The following is a 24,822-nucleotide window of genomic DNA, read 5'->3' as shown; positions in this document are numbered from 1 at the left end:
GTGCTTTGCAAAGTGCCATAATTTTCACAATTCTGAAAACAAATTGTAAGTTTAGTTCCACTATAAGTGATGTTAATTCTGTTATGAGAGCTAACCTTCTGAGACAGTTTATCAATGCGGTGTGTGAATTGTGACATTAAGCTTTGCTACATCGATACATAGTGAAGTTCAGGATCAAAATGCTGCAGGTCCCATCTCTTCTACAGTACAATCCCATGGAAATAAAGCCGATCATTTTATCAGATGGGATCATTAGAACTTACCTGGTTGGATCCTTTGTTTCTGGTGGTTTCTTTCCCAGGTCGTCATTAAGACCCTTTACAATAAGCTCCAAAAACTCATCGGACTTTCTGAATCTTTCAAGCGTTTTCTCCATCACAGAAAGGACAGAAAGGAGGCGCTTATCCTGGCAGAAGAGAATCACAGATATATTGTTCTACATCTTCCAGATGTTTGGATTTATTTACAGACTAATGATTAATCTCGCATGAAGAATGATAATATTATAACAGATCACAATTTTGGGGTAAAATTATCAATTTAAAAAAAATATATATAGCAATTACATTATTCTGACAAGACCAATTTTTTGTATTTTTCCTCCCCTTTTTCCCCAAAAATATAACTTTGTTTTTTCATTAACATAGACGGAGGGCTTGTGTTTTGTGGGACTAGTTGTTGTTTGGAATGACAACATTCAATTTACCACATAAAGTATTGAAAAATGGGGAAAAAATCAAAGTAAGGTTATTATATTTGTTTGTTTTTTTTTTATGAACATTTAAAAAAAATGTGGTTTGTGAGACCATTTTCATCTTCCGAAGACCTAATTTTATAAAATGATCCCATTGATGGAGTTGTCGGCTTCTTCTTGTGGAGAGATCAGTAGTTACAAGTTTCTGCTTGCATTTTTGGGAGGGAAGTAGAGAGACCCAAAAACCACAACCATAACCACAACCCTGGCACTTTACTGTCCTTTACAGCATTGACCCGACGTGTAATAGATTTATATGTAATGAAAGATTGTACTCATGTCAATGCAGCAGAAACAAATATTGCTTTACGCTTTTTCTTTTTTATAGTTGGCCAGAAAACCGCAGAACCTTAAGCAGAAAGTGACATGAATGAGAACATCTGCCCGGCTTGTACCGGATCCCGGGGTGTTACGTACAAGGCGAAGTTCCCAGAATAAGGATTTGCTTCATTTTGGTGCAGAGTTTCTAGTAGTTTCTGGTTACTACTGTTACAGGCAGATGCCGTCTGCATAATACGGCCAGCACCGCCTCAACCCCCTCCATGCATGTGGACCCCGGCACAAACACTCCGGTACATCCTTTTATGCTGAGACATTAATAATTCTACAATTATCACACACAACTTATATACAGAAACCGCCCAACCGTCCCCGATCCAATGGGACTGTCCGGCTGTCGCTGGAGGTCGGGGCTGTGTCCTGACAAGCTGTGTTCTGTCAGGACAGTCCGTGTAGTACAAGAACGTCTCGTGCCGTGCTGCTGTGATCGCTCCTGGAGAGGGGCAGCATCCGCTCCGTACGCCTCGTACACGCCCGGCTCCGCTCCGTACACCTCGCACACGCGCGGCTCCGATCCGTACGCCTCGCACACGCCCGGCTCCGCTCCGTACGCCTCGCACACGCGCGGCTCCGCTCCGTACGCCTCGCACACGCGCGGCTCCGCTCCGTACGCCTCGCACACGCGCGGCTCCGCTCCGTACGCCTGGCACACGCGCGGCTCCGCTCCGTACGCCTCGCACACGCGCGGCTCCGCTCCGTACGCCTCGCACACGCGCGGCTCCGCTCCGTACGCCTCGCACACGCGCGGCTCCGCTCCGTACACCTAGCACACACGCGGCTCCGCTCCGTACACCTCGCACACACGCGGCTCTGCTCCGTACACCTCGTACACACACGGCTCCGCTCCGTACACCTCGTACACACGTGGCTGCGCTCCGTACACCTCGTACACACACGGCTCCGCTCCGTACACCTCGTACACACGCGGCTCTGCTCCGTACACCTCGTACACGCGGCTCCGCTCCGTACACCTCGTACACACGCGGCTCCGCTCCGTACACCTCGTACACACGCGGCTCCGCTCCGTACACCTCGTACACACGCGGCTCCGCTCCGTACACCTCGTACACACGCGGCTCTGCTCCGTACACCTCTTACACACGCGGCTCTGCTCCGTACACCTCGTACAGACGCGGCTCTGCTCCGTACACCTCGTACAGACGCGGCTCTGCTCCGTACACCTCGTACACGCGCGGCTCTGCTCCGTACACCTCGTACACGCGCGGCTCTGCTCCGTACACCTCGTACACGCGCGGCTCTGCTCCGTACACCTCGTACACGCGCGGCTCTGCTCCGTACACCTCGTACACGCGCGGCTCTGCTCCGTACACCTCGTACACGCGCGGCTCTGCTCCGTACACCTCGTACACGCGCGGCTCCGCTCCATACACCTCGTACACACGCGGCTCCGCTCCGTACACCTCGTACACACGCGGCTCCGCTCCGTACACCTCGTACACACGCGGCTCCGCTCCGTACACCTCGTACACACGTGGCTGCGCTCCGTACACCTCGTACACGCGCGGCTCTGCTCCGTACACCTCGTACACACACGGCTCCGCTCCGTACACCTCGTACACACGTGGCTGCGCTCCGTACACCTCGTACACACACGGCTCCGCTCCGTACACCTCGTACACACACGGCTCCGCTCCGTACACCTCGTACACGCGCGGCTCCGCTCCGTACACCTCGTACACACGTGGCTGCGCTCCGTACACCTCGTACACGCGCGGCTCTGCTCCGTACACCTCGTACACACGGCTCTGCTCCGTACGCCTCGTACACACACGGCTCTGCTCCGTACACCTCGTACACACACGGCTCTGCTACATCCACACTGTAAACCCCTCCTGACCCCACACATAAACTTCAGCTCATCCAGCACCATGACAACCAGCACAGCAGAGTCCTGCACCCACTGAGGCCCCTGATCATGTGACCCCTGACTCCTCCCCTCCTGTGACCTCATCACAGCTCCTGTGCGCATAGAGCAGCCATATTTGTGGAGGCGGCTCTGCAGGTGGAGGTATGTGGAGACCCCATTACTGGGCGCAGGGGGCATTAACCCCTTCAGCACAGAGACTCTTTTGGGGTCTTGTGTTGCCCCTTTATAAGAATCATAAGGTTTTTGTTCTGTTTCCTGTAATAGATACATACGACCCAACTATGGAGACAGGAAGGGGGGAAACGTATTGTTCTCATGGTACAGGACCCCTTTACTGGCCCCACAGTGTAATGCCCCCATTATGCCCCTTATGCAGGATGTATAATGCCCCCACACAGTGTAATGCCCCCATTATGCCCCTTATGCAGTATGTATGATGCCCCCACAGTGTAATGCCCTCATTATGCCCCTTATGCAGGATGTATGATGCCCCCCACATTGTAATGCCCCCATTATGCCCCTTATGCAAGATGTATGATGCCCCCACACAGTGTAATGCCCCCATTATGTCCCTTATACACGATGTATGATGCCCCCCACACAGTGTAATGCCCCCATTATGCCCCTTATACAGTATGTATGATGCCCCCACACAGTGTAATGCCCCTTATGCGGGATGTATGATGCCCCCCACACAGTGTAATGCCCCCATTATGCCCCTTATACAGGATGTATGATGCCCCCACAGTGTGATGCCCCCATTATGCCCCTTATGAAGGATGTATGATGCCCCCACAGTGTAATGCCCCCATTATGCCCCTTATGCAGTATGTATGATGCCCCCACAGTGTAATGCCCCCATTATACCCCTCATGCAGTATGTATGATGCCCCCACAGTGTAATGCCCTCATTATGCCCCTTATGCAGAATGTATGATGCCCCACACAGTGTAATGCCCCCATTATGTCCCTTATACAGGATGTATGATGCCTCCCACACAGTGTAATGCCCCCATTATGCCCCTTATACAGTATGTATGATGCCCCACAGTGTAATGCCACCATTATGCCCCTTATGCAGGATGTATGATGCCCCCACACAGTGTAATGCCCCCATTATGCCCCTTATGCAGGATGTATGATGCCCCCCACACAGTGTAATGCCCCCATTATGCCCCTTATGCAGGATGTATGATGCCCTCGCACAGTGTAATGCCCCCATTATGCCCCTTATGCAGGAAGTATGATGCCCCACACAGTGTAATGCCCCCATTATACCCCTTATGCAGTATGTATGATGCCCCCACACAGTGTAATGCCCCCATTATGCCCGTTATGCAGTATGTATGATGCCCCCGCACAGTGTAATGCCCCATTATGCCCCTTATGCAGTATGTATGATGCCCCCACAGTGTAATGCCCCCATTATGCCCCTTATGCAGGATGTATGATGCCCTCACACAGTGTAATGCCCCCATTATGCCCCTTATGCAGGATGTATGATGCCCTCACACAGTGTAATGCCCCCATTATGCCCCTTATGCAGGATGTATGATGCCCTCACACAGTGTAATGCCCCCATTATGCCCCTTATGCAGGATGTATGATGCCCCCACACAGTGTAATGCCCCTTATGCAGGATGTATGATGCCCCCACAGTGTAATGCCCCCATTATGCCCCTTATGCAGGATGTATGATGCCCCCACACAGTGTAATGCCCCCATTATGCCCCTTATGCAGGATGTATGATGCCCCCCACACAGTGTAATGCCCCCATTATGCCCCTTATGCAGTATGTATGGTGCCCCACACAGTGTAATGCTCCTATTATGCCCCTTATGCAGGATGTATGATGCCCTCACACAGTGTAATGCCCCCATTATGCCCCTTATGCAGGATGTATGATGCCCCCATTATGCCCCTTATGCTGGATGTATGATGCCCCCACACAGTGTAATGCCCCCATTATGCCCCTTATGCAGGATGTATGATGCCCCCCACACAGTGTAATGCCCCCATTATGCTCCTTATGCAGGATGCATGATGCCCCACACAGTGTAATGCCCCATTATGCTCCTTATGCAGGATGTATGATGCTCCCACACAGTGTAATTCCCCCATTATGCCCCTTATGTAGGATGTATGACGCCCCCACACAGTGTAATGCCCCCATTATGCCCCTTATGCAGGATGTATGATGCCCCCACACAGTGTAATGTTCCCATAGTACCGCCATCCCCCCACACAGTATAATCAGAGGCATAACTATGATGGGACCTGTTGCTTGTTGATTTTGACCACCACCCATCCTGATATATACAGTGGGTACGGAAAGTATTCAGACCCCTTTACATTTTTCACTCTTTTTTTCATTGCAGCCATTTGGTAACTTCTAAAAAGGTCATTTTTTTCTCATTAAAGTCCACTCTGCACCCCATCTTGACTGAAAAAAAACAAATGTAGAAATTTTTTCAAATTTATTAAAAAAGAAAAACTGAAATATCTCATGGTCATAAGTATTCAGACCCTTTGCTCAGACACTCATATTTTAGTCCCATGCTGTCAATTTCCTTGTGATCCTCCTTGAGATGGTTCTACTCCTTCATTGGAGTCCAGCTGTGTTTAATTAAACTGATAGGACTTGATTTGGAAAGGCACACACCTGTCTATATAAGACCTCACAGCTCACAGTGCATGTCAGACCAGATGAGAATCATGAGCTCAAAGGAACTACCCAAGGATCTCAGAGACAGAATTGTGGCAAGGCACAGATCTGGCCAAGGTTACAAAAGAATTTCTGTAGTACTCAAGGTTCCCAAGAGCACAGTGGCATCCATATTCCTTAAATGGAAGAAGTTTAGGACCACCAGAAGTCTTCCTAGACATGGCTGTCCAGCCAAACTGAGGAATCGTGAGAGAAGAACCTTGGTGAGCGAGGTAAAGAGGAACCCCAAGATCACTTGGCTGAGCTCCAGAGATGCAGTAGGGAGATGGAAGAAAGTTCCACAAAGTCAACTATCACTGCAGCCCTCCACCAGTCGGGCTTTTATGGCAGAGTGGCCCGACGGAGGCCTCTCCGCAGTGCAAAACATATGAAAGCCAGCATAGAGTTTGAACAAAAACACATGAAGGACTCCCAGACTATGAGAAATAAGATTCTCTGGTCTGATGAGACGAAGATAGAATTATCATCAAAAAGTTCTAAGCGGTATGTGTGGCGAAAACCAGGCACTGCTCATCACCTGCCTAATACAATCCCAACTGTGAAACATGGTGGTGGCAGCATCATGCTATGGGGGTGTTTTTCAGCTGCAGGGACAGGATGACTGCTTGCAATTGAAGGAAACATGAATGCGGCCAAGTACATATTCTGGATGAATACTTCTTCCAGAGTGCTTTGGACCTCATACTTGGCTGAAGGTTCAACTTCCAACAAGACAATGACCCTAAGCACACAGGTAAAATAACAAATGAGTGGCTTCAGAACAACTCTGTGACCATTCTTGACTGGCCCAGCCAGAGCCCTGACCTAAGCCCAATTGAGCATCTCTGGAGAGACCTGAAAATGGCTGTCCACCAACGTTCACCATCCAACCTGACGGAACTGGAGAGGATCTGCAAGGAAGAATGGCAGAGGATCCCCAAATCCAGGTGTGAAAAACTTGTTGCATCATTCCCAAGAAGACTCATGGCTGTACTAGCTCAAAAGGGGGCTTCTACTCAATACTGAGCAAAGGGTCTGAATACTTATGACCATGTGATATTTCAGTTTTTCTTTTTTAATAAATTTGCAAAAGTTTCTACATTTCTGTTTTTTTTTAGTCAAGATGGGGTGCAGAGTGTACTTTAACCCCTTAAAAGCCCAGGGCGTACTAATACGCACCTGCACCCTGGGCTTTCAGAGCCAGGTACGTATTAGTGCGCCCTGTTGATTTTGCCCGCACATAGGCTGTGCGGGCGTGATCGCCGCCGGGTGTCAGCTGATTGTCACAGCCGACACCCGGTGCTATGTGCCTGGCACATTAACCCATGCAATGTACGATCAAAGTCGATTGGGGAGGTGATCGCCCATACTCACCTCTCCTGCCGGCGTCCAACACTGTCTGCCGCGGCTTCCCGGATGTTGCCATGACGACCCGATGTCATAAAAACATCCGGGTCACCAGACAGCAGGAGGATACTTTGGTCATATGCAGTGCACGACCAAAGTATCTTCTGCATCTGCAGCACTGACAGCCTGTATAGCACAGGGATGGTGCTCCATCCCTATGCTATACAGGTGATCAGAGTGAAAAAAGTCCTATTGTGGGAAAAAGTCTAAAAGTAAAAAAAAAATTGTTAAAAAATGAAAAAAAAAATTGTAAAAATATTTAAAAAAAAAAAATCAAAAAAATAATCCACCAAAAATAAAAATATAATGTACCCATCAATAAATATTATTATGAAAAAAACACAACAAAACAATAAAAGTACACATATTTGGTATCGCTGCGTCCGGAACGACCTGACCTATAAAACTGTCCCACTAGTTAACCCCTTTAGTGAACACGGTAAAAAAAAAACTAAGCAGAAACCAATGCTTTATCATCATACCGCAAAAACAAAAAATGGAATAACACACGATCAAAAAGACGAATATAAATAAAAATGTTACCGCTGAAAACGTCATCTTGTCCCACAAAAAAGCAAGCCGCCATACAGCTCAATCAGCCAAAAAATAAAAAAGCGATGCAAAAAAAAAATTCTATAAAATAGCTTTTATTGTGTAAAAGCGCCAAAACATAGAAAAACTATATAAATGTGGTACCGCTGTAAACGTACTGACCCAAAGAATAAAGCTACCTTATCAATTTTACCACACGCGGAACGGCATAAAAAACTTATAAAAAAAAAAAACATTTCCTGAATTGTTGTTTTTTGTTTATTCTGCCTCCCAAAAAATCGGAATAGAAAGCAATGTCACGTGCCTGAAAATGATACCAATAAATACGTCAACTCATCCCGCAAAAAACAAGCTGTCACATGACTCTGTCGGCCAAAATATGGAAAAATTATAGCTCTCAAAATATGGCGATGCAAAAGCTAGATTTTACTAAAAAATTAGTCTTTTAGTGAGTGACAGCTGTCAATCATAAAAACCCGATATGATTCTAGTATCGCTGCAATCGCACCAACCCAAAGAATAAAGTCGTCTAATCACTTATACCGCACGAGGAACGGCGCAAAAAACAAACTCTAAGGTTAGGGTTGGGGTTGTATTAGGGTTGGGGGTAAGGTTGGGATATTTTTTCAAACATAAAAAAAAATAGATGACGATATGGCGACTAGTGTTGAGCGCAAGTGTTCACTACTTGAGTTTGCATCGGGTGCTCGGATATGCACATTGCGGGGTTTGCTTGCCATGCACGAGCGATCCCTGCATGGATTCTTTTGGGTGTCTAATAACCGTGAAACATGCGGGCGGGGACTCGAGCATGTCACTCGAGCACGCGCGATACATGGTGCATACCTGAGTACCCAATGCAAACTCAAGTAGTGAGCACTTGCGCTCAAGACTAATGACAACTTATTCAATATGATGACCTAATGTTATCAAATTCTGTGTCGTACCTCTGGGTTCAAAATGTTCACTTTTTCCTTGAGGGGTGTAGTTTCCAAAATGGGGTCACTTGTGGGGGTTTCCACTATTTAGGCACATCAGGGGCTCTTGAAACGCGACATGACGTCCACTCTCAATTCCAGCCAATTTTGCGTTCAAAAGGTCACACAGTGCTCCTTCCCTTCTGAACTCTGCCGTGCGCCCAAACACTGTATTTTCCCCACATATGGGGTATTGGCGTACTCACAAGAAATTGTACAAAAGTTTTTGGGGTCCATTTTCCCCTCTTACCCTTGTGAAAATAAAAAAATTGGGGCTAAAACATCATTTTTGTGGAAAAAGTTAGATTTTTTTATTTTCACGGCTCCATGTCATAAACTTCTGTAAAGCGCTTGGGGATTCAGGGTGCTCACCACACATCTAGATAAGTTCCCTGAGGGGTCTAGTTTAAAAAATGGTGTCACTTGTGGGGGTTTTCCACTGTTTAGGCACATCAGGGCCACAGCCGCTAATTATTCAAGCAAATTTTACATTCAAAAAGTCAAATGGTGCTCCTTCCCTTCCGAACCCTGCCGTATGCCTAAGCAGTGGTTTTCCCCCACATATGGGGTATCGGTTTACTCAGGAGAGATTGCACAACAATTTGCATGGTGCAATTTCTCCCTTTACCCTTGTGCAAATGCAAAACTGGGGGCTGTGAAACATTTTTGTGGGAAAAATGTGAAAATTTTATTTTTACGGCTCAATGTTCTAAACTTCTGTGAAGCACCTGGGGGTTCAGGGTGCTCACCACACAGCTAGATAAGTTCCCTGAGGGGTCTAGTTTCCAAAATGGTGTCACTTGTGGGGGGTTTCACTGTTTAGGTACATCAGGGGCTCCCCAAACACAACATGGCGTCCGCTAATTATTCAAGCAAATCTTACGTTCAAAAAGTCAAATGGTGCTCCTTCCCTTCCGAGCCCTGCCGTGCACTCAATCAGTGTTTTTTTACCCACGTATTGGGTATTGGTGTGCTCAGGGGAAATTGAACAACAAATTTTGAGGTCCATTTTTTGCTGTTACTCCTGCGAAAATAAAAAAAATTGGGTCTAAAATAACATTTTTGTGAAAAAAAGTTAAATGTTCATTTTTTTCTTCCACATTCCAAAAATTCCTGTGAAGCACCTGATGGGTTAATACATTTCTTGAATGTGGTTTTGAGCACATTGAGGGGTGCAGTTTTTAGAATGGTGTCACTTTTTGGTATTTTCTGTCAGAAAGACCCCTCAAATTGACTTCAAATGTGATGTGGTCCCTAAAAAAATGGTTTTGTAAATTTTGCTGAAAAATAAGAAATCGCTGGTCAACTTTTAACCCTTATAGCTCCCTAATAAAAAAAAAATAAAAATTGGGTTCCAAAACTGTGCTGATGTAAAGTAGACGTGGGAAATGTTATTTGTTAACTATTTTGTGAGATATATCTCTCTGATTTAAGGGCATAAAAATTCAAATTTGAAAATTTTCCATTTTTTTTTGACAAACGCAAGTGATATCGAAATTTTTTTACCACAATCATGAAGTACAATATGTCACGAAAAACAATCTCAGAATCAGGGGGATCCGTTGAAGCGTTCCAGAGTAATTACCTCATGAAGTGACAGTGGTCAGAATTGTAAAAATTGGCCTGGTCATTAATGTGCAAACCACCTTGGGTTGTAAAGGTGTTAATGAGAAAAAAAAAAATTTTTAGAATTTACCAAATGGCTGCAATGTAACAAAGAGTGAAAAATGTAAAGGGGTCTGAATACTTTCCGTACCCACGGTACATGTATGTCCCTTATCCTTGGCCCCAACCTGGTTTATGTCCCCCATTCTGCCTCTGTTCTTTAGTGTACAGAAAAAAAATAAACTATTATACTCACCAGGGGCGAACATAGAAGTGATGGGGCCCCATAACAGAAGTATAATGCACTCCCCATAATCCTCCATATAGTATAATGCACAGCCCATAGTCCGTACATGTAGTATAATGCACAGCCCATAGTCCGTACATGTAGTATAATGCACAGCCCATCCTCTTACATGTAGTATAATGCACAGCCCATAGCCCGTACATGTAGTGTATTGCACAGCCCATAGTCCATACATGTAGTATAATGCACAGCCCACACTCTTACATGTAGTATAATGCACAGCCCATAGCCCGTACATGTAGTGTATTGCACAGCCCATCCTCTTACATGTAGTATAATGCACAACCCATAGCCCGTACATGTAGTGTATTGCACAGCCCATAGTCCATACATGTAGTATAATGCACAGCCCACACTCTTACATGTAGTATAATGCACAACCCATAGCCCGTACATGTAGTGTATTGCACAGCCCATAGTCCATACATGTAGTATAATGCACAGCCCACAGTCATCCATGTAGTATAATGCACAGCCCATCCTCTTACATGTAGTATAATGCACAGCCCACAGTCATCCATGTAGTATAATGCACAGCCCATAGTCCATACATGTAGTATAATGCACAGCCCATAGCCCGTACATGTAGTGTATTGCACAGCCCATAGTCCATCCATGTAGTATAATGCACAGCCCATAGTCCGTACATGTAGTATAATGCACTGCCCATAGTCCTCCATATAGTATAATGCACAGCCCATAGTCCGTACATGTAGTATAATGAACAGCCCATAATCCGTACATGTAGTGTAATGTACAGCCCATAGTCCGTACATGTAGTATAATGCACAGCCCATAGTCCATACATGTAGTATAATGCACAGCCCATAGTCCATACATATAGTATAATGCACAGCCCATAGTCCGTACATGTAGTGTAATGCACAGCCCATAGTCCGTACATGTAGTATAATGCACAGCCCATAGTCCGTACATGTAGTATAATGCACAGCCCATAGTCCGTACATGTAGTGTAATGCACAGCCCATAGTCCGTACATGTAGTGTAATGCACAGCCCATAGTCCGTACATGTAGTATAATGCACAGCCCATAGTCCGTACATGTAGTATAATGCACAGCCCATAGTCCGTACATGTAGTATAATGCACAGCCCATAGTCCGTACATGTAGTATAATGCACAGCCCATAGTCCATACATGTAGTATAATGCACAGCCCATAGTCCGTACATGTAGTATAATGCACAGCCCATAGTCCGTACATGTAGTATAATGCACAGCCCATAGTCCGTACATGTAGTATAATGCACAGCCCATAGTCCGTACATGTAGTATAATGCACAGCCCATAGTCCGTACATGTAGTATAATGCACAGCCCATAGTCCGTACATGTAGTATAATGCACAGCCCATAGTCCGTACATGTAGTATAATGCACAGCCCATAGTCCGTACATGTAGTATAATGCACAGCCCATAGTCCGTACATGTAGTATAATGCACAGCCCATAGTCCGTACATGTAGTATAATGCACAGCCCATAGTCCGTACATGTAGTATAATGCACAGCCCATAGTCCGTACATGTAGTATAATGCACAGCCCATAGTCCGTACATGTAGTATAATGCACAGCCCATAGTCCGTACATGTAGTGTAATGCACAGCCCATAGTCCGTACATGTAGTATAATGCACAGCCCATAGTCCGTACATGTAGTATAATGCACAGCCCATAGTCCGTACATGTAGTATAATGCACAGCCCATAGTCCGTACATGTAGTATAATGCACAGCTTATCCTCTTACATGTAGTATAATGCACAGCCCATAGTCCGTACATGTAGTATAATGCACAGCCCATAGTACGTACATGTAGTATAATGCACAGCCCATAGTCCGTACATGTAGTATAATGCACAGCCCATAGTCCGTACATGTAGTATAATGGCCAAGGGCACCGTGTACTCGCTGATTTAAAAAAACCAAAAACATTATACTCCCCTTGTCTCCGCTCCTTCGCCGCGCGGTGTCTTTTTCTGGAGCTGCCGCTGACTTCAGCTGGAAGCGACAGGCGAGCACGATGTTACTTCCATGCGCTCCTAATGACGTACATGCCGATGTCAGCTGCTGGCCTCTGATTGGTCGGCAGCGTGTATTGTGGCACTAAGCTGAATGTCAGTCCGAGAGCACACATCCAGCTGCAGCAGGGGTTGGTGTTGGCTGGGCCCGGTCACAGGAGCGACTGCGGTCATTAAGCCTCTCAATATAATGCTCTCATAGTACCTCTATTTCCCCACACCGTATAATGTTCCCACAGTACCGCCATCTACCCACATACAGTATAATGTTCCCACAGTACCGCCATCTTCCCACATATAGTATAATGTTCCCACAATACCACCATCTTCCCACATACAGTATAATGTTCCCACAGTTCCGCAATCTTCCCACATACAGTATAATGTTGTCATAGTCCCGCCATCCCCCCACATACAGTATAATGATCCCACAATACCACCATCCCCCCCACATACAATTTAATATTCCCACAATACCACCCCCCCCTCACATACAATATAATATTCCCACAATACCACCATCCCCCCCACATACAGTATAATGTTCTCACAGTACCGCCATCTTCCCACATACAGTATAATGTTCCCACAGTTCTGCAATCTTCCCACATACAGTATAATGTTGTCATAGTTCCGCCATCCCCCCAAATACAATATAATATTCCCACATTACCACCATCCCCCCCACATACAGTATAATGTTCCCACAGTGCCGCCATCCCCAAATTTTATTTTATGTTTTAACACTTGGTTTTCTTTTTTTGGTGTTTTTCATGTAATATATGGAAGCCAACATGAAAATGCTTTTAGAAACATAATATCCAGGAAAAAAAACACTGTACATGGAGACATTAGCATCAAATAACTCCTGTCTGTGTTCTTACAAACAAGCTCTTATAAATGAGATCTAACGTGATAAAAGATCACAACCTGGGAAAGACGGGAAACATTCATATAGACGGCCGCTGATGATGAGGTCAGCGACGGACTCTGGCCAAATTTGTTTCTAGAGCCGCATTAGAAGATGTAGATGTCGTCCTCATCATGAAGTTGTTATTTCTCATGTCACGTGTAATGTATATGACGAGAATTAGCATTATGGAAGATGAGTCTATAAGAAATGTATTCAGCTGCCGACTCCGAGGAAGAAACTGCTTGTTGTCTGTGGCCTAAAATATATAGGTTTTATTAGTACGTCAGGGACAAAAGCAGAATGTTGTAAAAATAATAAAAATACCATTGCTGCTTGGGTTTCTGGGTGATTCTTACTGCAGCAGTGGCCAACTTAGCCAGTGATTGGAAGTATGGAGGAGATGTCTAAGTCATCAATTCAACTTATGTTCCAGTCCATAAAAGACTAGAGAATACAACATCTACACATCTTCTGATATATTTCCCTTATTGTCTCCAGTAATTGTATTATTACACAGAATTCTTTATGATGTTATGTCGGCTCATCTTCTTCTCATTCAGGTCTCTACAATATCGGATCCTCTCAGTGAAGATCTTCTATATAAGAGAATTTTCCTGAATTACCCATCAAAGATGGATATGGACAGAGACAAAATGGTGGAGAGGATATTACACCTCACCCTAGAGATCCTCTTCCGGATTACTGGAGAGGTGAGAGATTCTGATGGCGTCACATTACATCATTCTTATCTATGGGAATAACAGATGGACAGAACTGGAGAGGTGAGGACTCTGGAAATGTCTGGAGGGAGATTTATTAATGTGTCTCTCCATAACCAGGATTACACAGTAGTGAAGAAGTCCTCTAGTGAGCGCTGTCAGGACCCTGTGTCTGAGGGATGGGAAAGAACCCAGAGCCCAATCATGGGGCCTCCACCTCACCCCCTGATACATGAGGACATCAATGACCAGAAGATCCTAGAACTCGCCTACAAGATGATTGAGCTGCTGACTGGAGAGGTGACACTGCTGGAAATGCTGGGACATTATACAGTAACGCTATGGAGGGATCGGGGGGTTGACTGTATCATTGTATGTGTCAGGTTCCTATAAGATGTCAGGATGTCGCCGTCTATTTCTCCTTGGAGGAGTGGAAGTATTTAGAAGGACACAAAGATCTGTACAAGGACGTCATGATGGAGGTTCCTCAGCCCCTCACATCACCAGGTAATAGACAGGACTAAATACACACGGCCTATAATTATCTGTATGTAAAGAATGAATTCAATCTCTGTATGTGTTTCCTCCAGATCTATCCAGTAAGAGGACAACACCAGAGAGATGTCCCCGTCCTCTTCTTCCACAGGACTGTAAACAAGAAGATCCCAGTGTTCCTCAGGATCATCAGGTAGATGGAGAGAAGGTGTCATGAGATCCCCCCTATGATGTGTAGACGGCTGTGAAGGTCTTGTGCTCAGTCTTGTTTTATCCACCAGTTTTATATGTTTTATACTTGTGTAATGAGAACGGTGGAGATGGCAGGATTAGAGCTGATCATAGATGTGACTTCTCCATCTGTCTGTGACTTTTACAATATTTGTTTCAGGGTGAAGATCTGACCCATATTAATACTACAGAGACATATGTGAGGGGTGATGAGCGGTGTAAAGAGGAGATTCCTACATATGACTACCCAGGTGAGTAGCGACCACTAAATGCTGACAAGTCACAGATTCTTCTCAGTCACCAGCTGTGGCTGCTTTATCGCTGGTGTAGTCCAGCTGTATCACAATCGTGTGATCACCATTTTACCGCTAGACCACAATATTTTCCTCCATCCGAAAATGTTCACATTACTTTGTGTAATTGTAAAAGATCTTTTCTGTAGAACCTACAACCTGGAGGATCCACCTACCCCCTGGGATTAGTAGACGCTGACCATTACCTGCCCAGATCTGTAAACTGTAAAGCCAAATGACAGCGTACGTAGAATGTTCTGACAAGTGAGAAAATCAAAATTATGATGGACCTGTAAGAGAAAGCGGAGGGTAATGATGCTGTTGGCTTCCTAGAACCCTGATATCTTATTGGATGAATCTACCTTCTCTCCCTTCCGTGCTGCTGAATGTGCTCATATGGTCCCTACAAGACCAGGTCCAGTCTTTGTGGCCAAACTTCACTTTTATGATCGACAATATTAAATGTGCAGTGAGGACCAAGTGTGAATTTCTGTACAATAACAACAGAGTTTCCCTTTATCCTGAGTTTTCAATTTCTTTTTAAACCAACTAACTTCAAACAGGATTGTGATAAACTATACAAAAAACATTACACCTGTGCCATGATATATCTCTAAGCTGTGCGTGGCTGATGGCTGTAATATACATTTATTCACTCCTGCAGGAGATGTGTTGGCTCGAGCCCTGGTTTCATGGATTCACTCCATGTCATAAATTCCATTATGTTTTCAATCCTAAGGAATTCCGATTACTGCACAATCTCTCCTGAAATGGGGGCGCTAATACTTTCTCTACTCTCCTGGTCAGGACTCATAGTAGCTCCAATGCTCCACCATAAATGAGTGTGACTCCGGTTTAGTGTTGGAGCTCTCCCTTATATATACGTTGTTGTTGGGGATGTAACATATCTTTTATTCTGTCTTTTTTTACAGGTTCACTTTGTTTGATTTTGGTGGGATCGGCCTGACTCACTTATTTGACTCTGTAACTCCCTGGTAGTCTTTAAAAGAAGGTCTCCATTACCTCTTCCCAATGCCTGAGATCTAAATTTAAGACACCTCATCCCTGCACTATTATAAAAAGTTCTGTTTGAACGTCTAATATTTCTTCTTGACACTCATCTGACAGAAAATATTGTCCCTTACGATAGTTTAGATTGCCAAGAGCCCCCGAGCCCCATACTCCAATTACCCCAGAGAGGTTTCACCACTAGTTACCCATTTATTACTGATGGAGACTGTTGAGTTTGATAATTTCAGTAGATGTTATAGTCTATACTCACAGTTTTTGACTACAGTAGTTAGTTCCCAAAATACTCTGATTTAACCCCTTCCTGCAGCCAGTTTTGTGTTCCTATCAGGGCCCATTTTCAAATCTGACGTGTGTCACTTTATATGGTGATAACTTTGTAATTCTTCACAAAGGATAATAGGAAACAAATGGATCTTACAAATTATTTACCAACTTCTCTTGAATCCAACAATCCCCTATATAAGGTTGTACACTACTGTCTGCGCACATGGCAGGTTAAGAAGGGAAGGAGCGACATTTAGCTATATGATTGCAGATCTTGCTGGAATAGTTTGCAGACACAATGTATTGGGGACACTGTTCATGGTCACCTGGCAGCTCAAAAGATGGCTACCACGAACAGGCTTGGTGCTATCTACTCCATTTTCCTGATCCCAGGGATTGCCTTGCTCATCACCCTTTAACCCCAAGACGAATAGTCTGGTAGCCGGGTCATAACCAGGAGGACCGAGAAAATACTAAATCAGAAGAGTAGTCAGTAAACGGTCACAACAGGAAACAAATCCACAAGCCGGGAGCTGAGCACAGAGGACTGAACCAGAGGAGAACAAGGCTGGATCTGGCAGCTTCCAGCAATATGCTTCCAGCTTTAGTAGGGTGCGGTGCTTTCTGATTGGATGAAGCAGGGAGCAGATTACTCCAGCTGGACAGCACACGCACCCATACTGCCAGACTGGATGGTACTACAGGTCCCAGGCACCCTAATCTTAGTGTTTGGACACAGCCTGCGCCGCCCAGAGCTTCTGGTTACTCTGTCTCCTCCATCACCAGCGCTGCCTGCAGGATGAATAAGGCGGCGCCTGGTGACAGAAGCAGACGTCGGGGGAGCAGATCCCAGGGGAGATTGGACACACTATTTACGGAAGCCTTAAAGAAGTTTTCTAGTACTTTTTACAATTGCCCAATGTCTCCCAATGTATTTACCATGTAGCCTGTGAGTGACGCTATCGGGGGTCACGTGGTGCCTGAGAGCGGCCAGCGATAGCAATGCGCACAGGCAAGAAGGACTGCAGAAGGTAATTGCAAAAAGACTTATGGGCACAGGGTAAAAACATTGGGGGAAATTGGGGCAATTGTAAAAAGTACTGGACAACTTCTTTAATATAACAAAGTGACTCCATTTTGGAAATTATAACCCGCAGTGAATTAATCTATAGACGTAGCGAATATTTTGATTCCAGAGGCACTTTCCGGAAATTAGCACGCAATGAATGGTGGAGAATGAAGATTGCACATTGGCCATTTTATTACCCAACCCATAGTGCCCAGATTGTGCTCCAGGAGACACACACCGTAAATGAAGTGGGTTCTTCTCACTATAGTAATACCAAGTACATGGATGCTGAATATGGTTTGGGCACACTGCAAGGCTCAGAAGCGAGGGGGAGATTTGACTTTGAGAGAGCGAATATTGCTGGATTGATTTATGGATGAGAAGAAGTTTTTATTGGTATCATTTTTGCCTACATAACATTGTTTGATGGCTTCTTATTCCATATTTTGGAGGCAGAATGAACAGTTGGACACCACGCTCTACTGGTTCATCCTATGAGGTTTTCTATTAGACTGTGAACTGTCATTCTGTCAATAACTTGCCATTTCTACAGACGTTTTAAGTAGAAATGTTCAAAAATATAAATTTCAGGGATATTTTATTCAAAATATAATAATTTGTTTTATTCTTGGCAGATGACTGTACCAGGAGATCAGAGGAACAGCTGACATCTTCAGTTTTTAAATCTGATGATCTTGGGATCCCACAGGATACATATGAAGTAAATGCCATTACTCCAGATATACCATCATTCCTTCACAGCAAAGATCTGTCATCTGATCCTATGAAACAGCTCCTGTCCTCTGATTCATTACCGACTACTAAGGAAAATCAAAATAAAAAAATAAGCATTAAAAAACAAACTGCTCATAAAGGAACAAAGTCATTTTCATGTTCAGAAAATGGAAATAGTTTTACCCTTGAAAAGTATTTTCTTAAACATCAAAAAATACACACAGCGGACAATAGATTTTTTTGTTCCAAATCTGGGAAATGTTTTAACCAGAAATCAGATTTTGTCAAGCACCAGAGACTTCACATAGGGGAGAAGCCTTTTTCCTGTTCAAAATGTGGAAAATGTTTCAACCAGAAAGCACATCTTAATATCCACCAGAGAACTCACACAGGGGAGAAGCCTTTTTCATGTTCAGAATGTGGGAAATGTTTTAACGATAAATCATCTTTGGTTAAGCACCAGAGAATTCACACAGGGGAGAAGCCTTTTACCTGTTCGGAATGTGGAAAATGTTTCAACCAGAAATCAGCTTTGGTCAATCACCAGAGAATTCACACAGGGGAGAAGCCTTTTACCTGTTCAGAATGTGGAAAATGTTTCAACCAGAAAGCACATCTTAATGTCCACCAGAGAAATCACACAGGGGAGAAGCCTTTTTCATGTTCAGAATGTAGTAAATGTTTTAACCAGAAATCAGATTTGATTAAGCACCAGAGAACCCACACAGGGGAGAAGCCTTTTTCATGTTCAGAATGTGGGAAATGTTTTAACAATAAATCATATTTGATTAAGCACCAGAGAATTCACACAGGGGAGAAGAGAAGCCTTTTACCTGTTCAGAATGTGGAAAATGTTTCAACCAGAAATCACATCTTAATATCCACCAGAGAATTCACACAGGGGAGAAGCCTTTTTCATGTTCAGAATGTGGGAAATGTTTTAACCAGAAATCAGATTTGATTAGGCACCAGAGAACCCACACAGGGGAGAAGACTTTTTCTTAGTCTTTTTTTTTTAATCCAATACATTTGAGATTTTTTTCATTATTTTTTTTTTAACAAAACCAAGAAACCAGTACATACAATAATAAAGCAACATACCATAGGGATCACATACATTCGTCTCTCCTATATATCCTTTCAGCTTGCCCATTACTGCCTGATAACTTGCAGTTCCTAGATCTTCCACATTCTTGAAATCTCTTACAGTTGTGCTCAAAAGTTTACATACCCCAGCAGAATTTTTCCATTCTTGGCCTTGTTTGAGAGAATATGAATGATAACAAAAAACTTTTTCTCCACTCATGGTTATTGGTTGGATGAAGCCATTTATTGTCAAACTACTGTGTTTTCTCTTTTTAAAACTTAATGACAACCAAAAACATCCAAATAACCCTGCTCAAAAGTTCACATACCACAGTTCTTAATAGCGTGTATTGCCCCCTTTTAACATCAATGACAGCTTGAAGTATTTTGTGGTAGTTGTAGATGAGGTTCTTTAATTTCTCAGATGGTAAAGCTGCCCATTCTTCTTGGCAAAAAGCCTCCAGTTCCTGTAAATTCTTGGGCTGTCTAGCATGAACTGCGCGCTTGATATCTCCCCAGAGTGGCTCAATGATATTGAGGTCAGGAGACTGAGATGACCACTCCAGATCCTTCACTTTGTTCTGCTGTAGCCAATGACAGGTCGACTTGGGCTTGTGTTTTGGATCATTGTTATGTTGGAACGTCCAAGTAGGTCCCCATGCGCAGCTTCCGGGCTGATGAGGGCAAATTTGCCTCCAGTATTTGCTGATAACGTGCGGCATTCATGTTTCCTGTGCCATTGTAACTCATACATCCCCAAAACATCAGCGATCCACCTCCATGCTTTACTGTAGGAATGGTGTTCCTTTTTATCATAGGCCTTGTTGACCTCTTTCCAAATGTAACGTTTATGATTGTGGCCAAAAAGTTCAATTTTGGTCTCATTCCAAATTACCTTGTTCCAGAAGTTTTGAGGCTTGTCTCTATGATGTTTGGCGTATTCTAGGTGAGATACTTTGTGGCATTTGCACAGTAATGGCTTTCTTCTGGCGACTTGACCATGCAGCCCATTTTTCTTCAAGTGCCTCCTTATTGTGCATCTTGAAACTGCCACATCAATAGTTTTCAGAAAGTCCTGATGTTCAGCTAATGTTATTTGTGGGTTTTTATTTGCATCCTAGACAATTTTCCTGGCAGTTGTGGCCGAAATTTTTGTTGGTCTGAGCGTGGTTTGGTTTTTACAGAGCCCCTGATTTTCCAATTGTTAATCATAGTTTGAATGCTGCTGACTGGCATTATCAATTCCTTGGATATTTTTTTTTGTATCCCTTTCCTGTGTTATACAGGTCAACTACCATTTCCCGTAGATCCATTGACAATTCTTTTGCTTTCCCCATGACTCTCAATCCAGAAACGTCAGTGGCTGGATGAAAGATGCAAGAGTCTGTCTGGATCCCAGAAACTCACTCAGCTTTTATGCACACACTCTGATTGCAAGCAAACAGGTCACAGGTGAGGATGTTACCTTTAGTAGCCATTCAAACCCATTTGGGTCAAATTCTGTGCATGTTATCAGGCCAAAATCACCAGGGTATGTGAACTTTTGCTCAGGGTCATTTGAATGTTTTTGGTTGTCATTAAGATATAAAAAGAGAAAACTTAGTAGTTTGACAATAAATGGCTTCACCCAACCAATAACCATGAGTGGAGAAAACAAAAAAACTTTATCATTCATATTCTCTGAAACAAGGCCAAAACATGAAAAATTCTGCCGAGGTATGTAAACTTTTGAGTACAACTGCATGTATGTGTGTGTGTATATATGTATATATATATATATATATATATATATATATATATATATATATGTGTGTGTGTGTATTCAGGAGCTTTGCTATGCTTTATAACTGTTAGTGCTGCACATGACCTAAATAACTTGTTAGCTCTGGTCACCCGGATGTTGTCATGATGACATCGAGTCATCATGGCAATGAGTGGCCCCTGAGGTGTGGGCTAACTAATTTCTGACGACATATAGGACATCACTGCTTTCAGGAGATATTACTTAATAAATTATGGGGTTCAGTTTCACCTATTAACCCTTGTGTACCTGACAAATTTGTAGCAAATACAAAAATTGCATTTTTACCACTAAAATGTCATATTTCCATGACTAAATGTTATAAAAGTCTGTAAGGCACCTATGGGTTCAAAATACTTACTACACCCCTAGATGAATTCCTTAGGCAGTGAAGTTTCCAATATGGGGTCACCGGGGGGGGGGGTGTTTCTGCCACCTCAGGGGCTCAGCTAATGGAGTCCACAATCTATTCTAATGAAATCTGCGTTTTGCAAGCCAAAACCCAAAGCAGAAACACTGAACATGACGTCATAGAAGGCATATTACCTAAGTGGTCCAGGGTACAGAGTGTGGCGCATACTCGGTACCCTGGACCACGTAGAGCAGAAGTATAAGGCATATTACCTATCTTGTCTTGTCTACAAGTTTTGACCTGACCCTCATGTTGAACACGTCCTCTAACATCTAACCAGCATCTTCTGGGCACTTCTCTCCACAGCCGGTCATTAAGCCCCATTCTTATATATAACACTGTCGGCCATTGATCTGGTGTTGTGTCCATTGTTTCCCATCCCCCTTCCCTCTCTTTGGAATACTCCGTACCTTACATTACACTTCCTTCATTAGTCATTGACTCTATTTAAATTTTTACAAGAGGGATTCATTCTCTGGTCCCATCAGTTGACTCGCCGCCTGTGTAGGACCACTTTATATCTACAATCATCTTATGCTATACAGTTAAGCTCACCTATATTTTATTATTTTTAGGCTACCCCAGTATCATTGACATGCTGCACTAGGTATATTGCTTTATACGCTTGGCCTCATTATACTTGTACATACTTGCTCCTTTGTGGTTCAGGATCACACCCGTGTCTGTGCGCGTGCACATGACATAATATTAATATATATATTTTATATTAACTATTTGTGTATTTATACAATCACTGTATTTTATGTAGTGTGGGCACCCGCTTCTGCAGTGCCACCATGTAACCAATTGCTTGTGAAATAAAGGTTTTTCACTGACCTCATGTTTCAGGTCTTGGAATGGAAGGAGCGCATTTGACTTTTTGAAAGTAAAATTTGCTTGAATAATTAGCAGACGCCATGTTGTGTTTGGGGAGCCCCTGATGTACCTAAACAGTGGAAACCCCCCACAAGTGACACCATTTTGGAAAATAGACTCTTCAGGGAACTTATCTAGATGTGTGCTGAGCACCTTGAACCCCCAGGTGCTTCACAGAAGTTTATAACATTGAGCCGTAAAAATACAATTTTCAAATTTTTCCCGCAAAAATGTTTTTCAGCCACCAATTTTGCATTTTCATAAGGTTAACAGGAGAAATTTCACCATACCATTTGTTGTGCAATTTCTCCTGAGTAAGCGATACGCCATATGTGGGGGAAAACCACTGTTAGGCCGCACGGCAGGGCTCAGAAGGAAAAAAGCGCCATTTGACTTTTTGAATGTAAAATTTGCTTGAATAATTAGCGGACGCCATGTCGTGTTTGGGGAGCCCCTAATGGAGCTGTATGGCAGTTTGTTTTTTGCAGGCCAAGATGACGTTTTCAACGGTACCATTTTTATTTACATTCGTCTTTTTGATCACGTTTTATTCCACTTGATGTTTGATGATAAAGCAATGTTTTTTGCTTAGTTTTTTATTTTTACCGTGTTCACTAAAGGGGTTAACTAGTGGGACAGTTTTATATGTCAGGTCGTTCCGGACGCGGCGATACCAAATATGTTTTCTTTTATTGTTGTTGTTGTTTTTTTTTCCACTTTTTTACTTAGTCCCACTATGGGACTTACACTTTCTGCAATCTGATCGCAGCTATAATATATAGCAGTGTAGGATCACTGCTGTGCATTATAACCTGTCAGTGCAGCAGACACAAGTTACTTTGATCATGCACTGAGCATGATTCAAGTAACTTACTATGGCAACGATCGGGACCCTGTGCTGATGGCGTGGTGTGTCCGATCCAAGAGTAGAGGGGCTTCTCTGTCTCTGTTCAGTCGCTAAATGCTGCGATCGCTGGGGTTACAGTGCGTGATCGCCATGTTGTAATAATACGTAGGTGCCATTTAACGAGTCACTCTGACTCGCGATAACCAGAATTGGTTTCGGCCCAGGGTGCCACCCTCGGATTCCGAAAAGTCCATTTGTGCAGATGGGCGCCTGGATTCCCGTTACGAAGACATGTTGTCAACCTCTAGATCCCTTACATGCCTGCACTTTTCGGCTTGCTGATGCCACAATCCACACGTTTTAGATCTGCATAACTCCACCTATTTTAGCACAGCACCCTCACCCTCTGCTGTTCCCGCCCGCCTCAACACCAGTAGTAGGGAGGAGAACCAATTAAGGGGGGGGGGGAACGAGCAGCTGTCTACCCTTAGCAGGAGTGTTGCTGATTACTTACCTTTCCTGCTGCTGCTGGCTGTCCAGCAGCAGACTGAAGGTGGCTGCTGCCGTGCGCTGGTATATAAAGGCTCAGAGCCTATTGTGACACGCGCAGCCAGTGTTCCATTGCCACATTCCATCTACTGCAGGCCGGATACCTGACTGGCTAAACAGCATTGAGAAGCTCACAGAGAACACCATAAGCAACACTTTAAAAGAACGACACAGACCAATTAACCAAACTTTTTTTGGGGGGGGGCTATTTTTTTATAGTGTGCAGGCTTGAAATTAAAGAATATATGCATACTACCTACGCAACGGGTAATAAACTCACATAATGTCCCATTCATGGAAACAGTGGGGATTTAACCATATAACAATATATATAGACCTATAAGAAGAATGGTACACCCCAGAAAATACGATGAGTGCAAACAGATAGATTAAAAGGTATATATTTTATTAGAATACATTAAAAAAACACTACAAAAGTATAAGATACAGGTAAATAGGTATGAAAGTGAGAAATACATGAAAAAGACGATCACAGAAGGGCATAGGGGCTAAATAGACAGTGCAAAAGAGATCCTCTATGTAAATTAGCACAGAAAAAAATAGTGTACATCATTAAACGTGCAAGCATGCATGGGCTCATATAATGGTACCACTGTGCTACATATAACTACCAATGTCAATTAAAGCCACTAGTATATGGGTATATTTATGCGTTTATTCAAAAAATAATAAATGTAAGTGACGCTTACCCATGTCTGTCCACTGTGATCGCGCCCCGACGCGCGTTTCGCGTGGTGGGCTTCCTCGGGGGGCAGTGTGATGTGTATGTAGTCACCGTGTCTCTTTATATATCCCTCCTTGCCGCAGCCATTGGTAGCGGCGCACGCAAGCGGGGTCCCGGTATCCACACACCATTTCCGGCTATCCTGATGACGGCGCGGGTCAGGAAAGCATTTCCTGTGACGTCA

At 43.9% G+C, this 24,822-nt stretch overlaps 1 protein-coding gene across 1 annotated transcript; it reads left to right on the top strand.

Moving 5' to 3' along the window:
- The first annotated feature begins 3,036 nt into the window (after positions 1 to 3,036).
- Positions 3,037 to 19,386, top strand: LOC141213625 (uncharacterized). The gene is made up of 7 exons (XM_073665235.1): positions 3,037 to 3,122; positions 14,045 to 14,194; positions 14,324 to 14,503; positions 14,587 to 14,710; positions 14,794 to 14,891; positions 15,090 to 15,180; positions 18,223 to 19,386. The coding sequence occupies exons 2-7, from the start codon at positions 14,117 to 14,119 to the stop codon at positions 19,281 to 19,283; spliced, it is 1,632 nt and encodes a 543-aa protein (XP_073521336.1). The 5' UTR covers positions 3,037 to 3,122; positions 14,045 to 14,116; the 3' UTR covers positions 19,284 to 19,386.
- Positions 19,387 to 24,822: the final 5,436 nt, after the last annotated feature.

This window comes from Phyllobates terribilis, unplaced genomic scaffold (assembly GCF_046119375.1).
Source record: "Phyllobates terribilis strain yellow unplaced genomic scaffold, ASM4611937v1 Scaffold_200__1_contigs__length_3551848, whole genome shotgun sequence".
In the NCBI taxonomy this organism is placed as follows: Eukaryota; Metazoa; Chordata; class Amphibia; order Anura; family Dendrobatidae; genus Phyllobates; species Phyllobates terribilis.
This window is presented reverse-complemented; position numbering and strand designations above follow the sequence as displayed.